We start from the raw sequence: 315 nt of genomic DNA, 5'->3' as shown, positions 1-315 counted from the left end.
TCAAGTGCCGGGCCATGGGGTCCGAGCAGAACAGGAGCTGCGCCCGCCCGCCGCCCCCCCGCGCCTGAGATCTGGCAGCCGCCTCGCTCGCCGGCCTCTTTCCTAGTCCCGAGCGTGGATTTATCATTTTAGTGCTCTCTCAGGGTAGACTTTGTTTTCCGTCTCTCCTCTCTCTCCCCCTCCCGTCTCCTCCTCCTGGAGAGCTGCTGTAGAAAAGAATCTCATGGGGCAGCCGCACTTCTCGAGACCGGTAAATCCAGCTGCTTTCGGTGAGTAATGGAGGGCAAGGGAGACGGAGGGAAGTTTGGGGCTGCG

At 61.3% G+C, this 315-nt stretch overlaps 1 protein-coding gene across 1 annotated transcript in view; it reads left to right on the top strand.

Annotated features, from left to right (window-relative positions):
* The first annotated feature begins 223 nt into the window (after positions 1-223).
* PHACTR4 (phosphatase and actin regulator 4) overlaps positions 224-315 on the top strand; it is a 20,562-nt gene continuing 20,470 nt past the window's right edge. The window contains 1 exon segment of the mRNA XM_009872177.1: positions 224-269. Within this exon segment, the coding sequence (XP_009870479.1) occupies positions 224-269 (46 nt within the window).

The sequence above is a fragment of the Apaloderma vittatum genome, unplaced genomic scaffold (genome assembly GCF_000703405.1).
Source record: "Apaloderma vittatum isolate BGI_N311 unplaced genomic scaffold, ASM70340v1 scaffold16276, whole genome shotgun sequence".
Lineage (NCBI taxonomy): Eukaryota > Metazoa > Chordata > Aves > Trogoniformes > Trogonidae > Apaloderma > Apaloderma vittatum.
The sequence above is the reverse complement of the archived record's forward strand: the minus strand, read 5'-3'. Positions and strand labels throughout refer to the sequence as shown.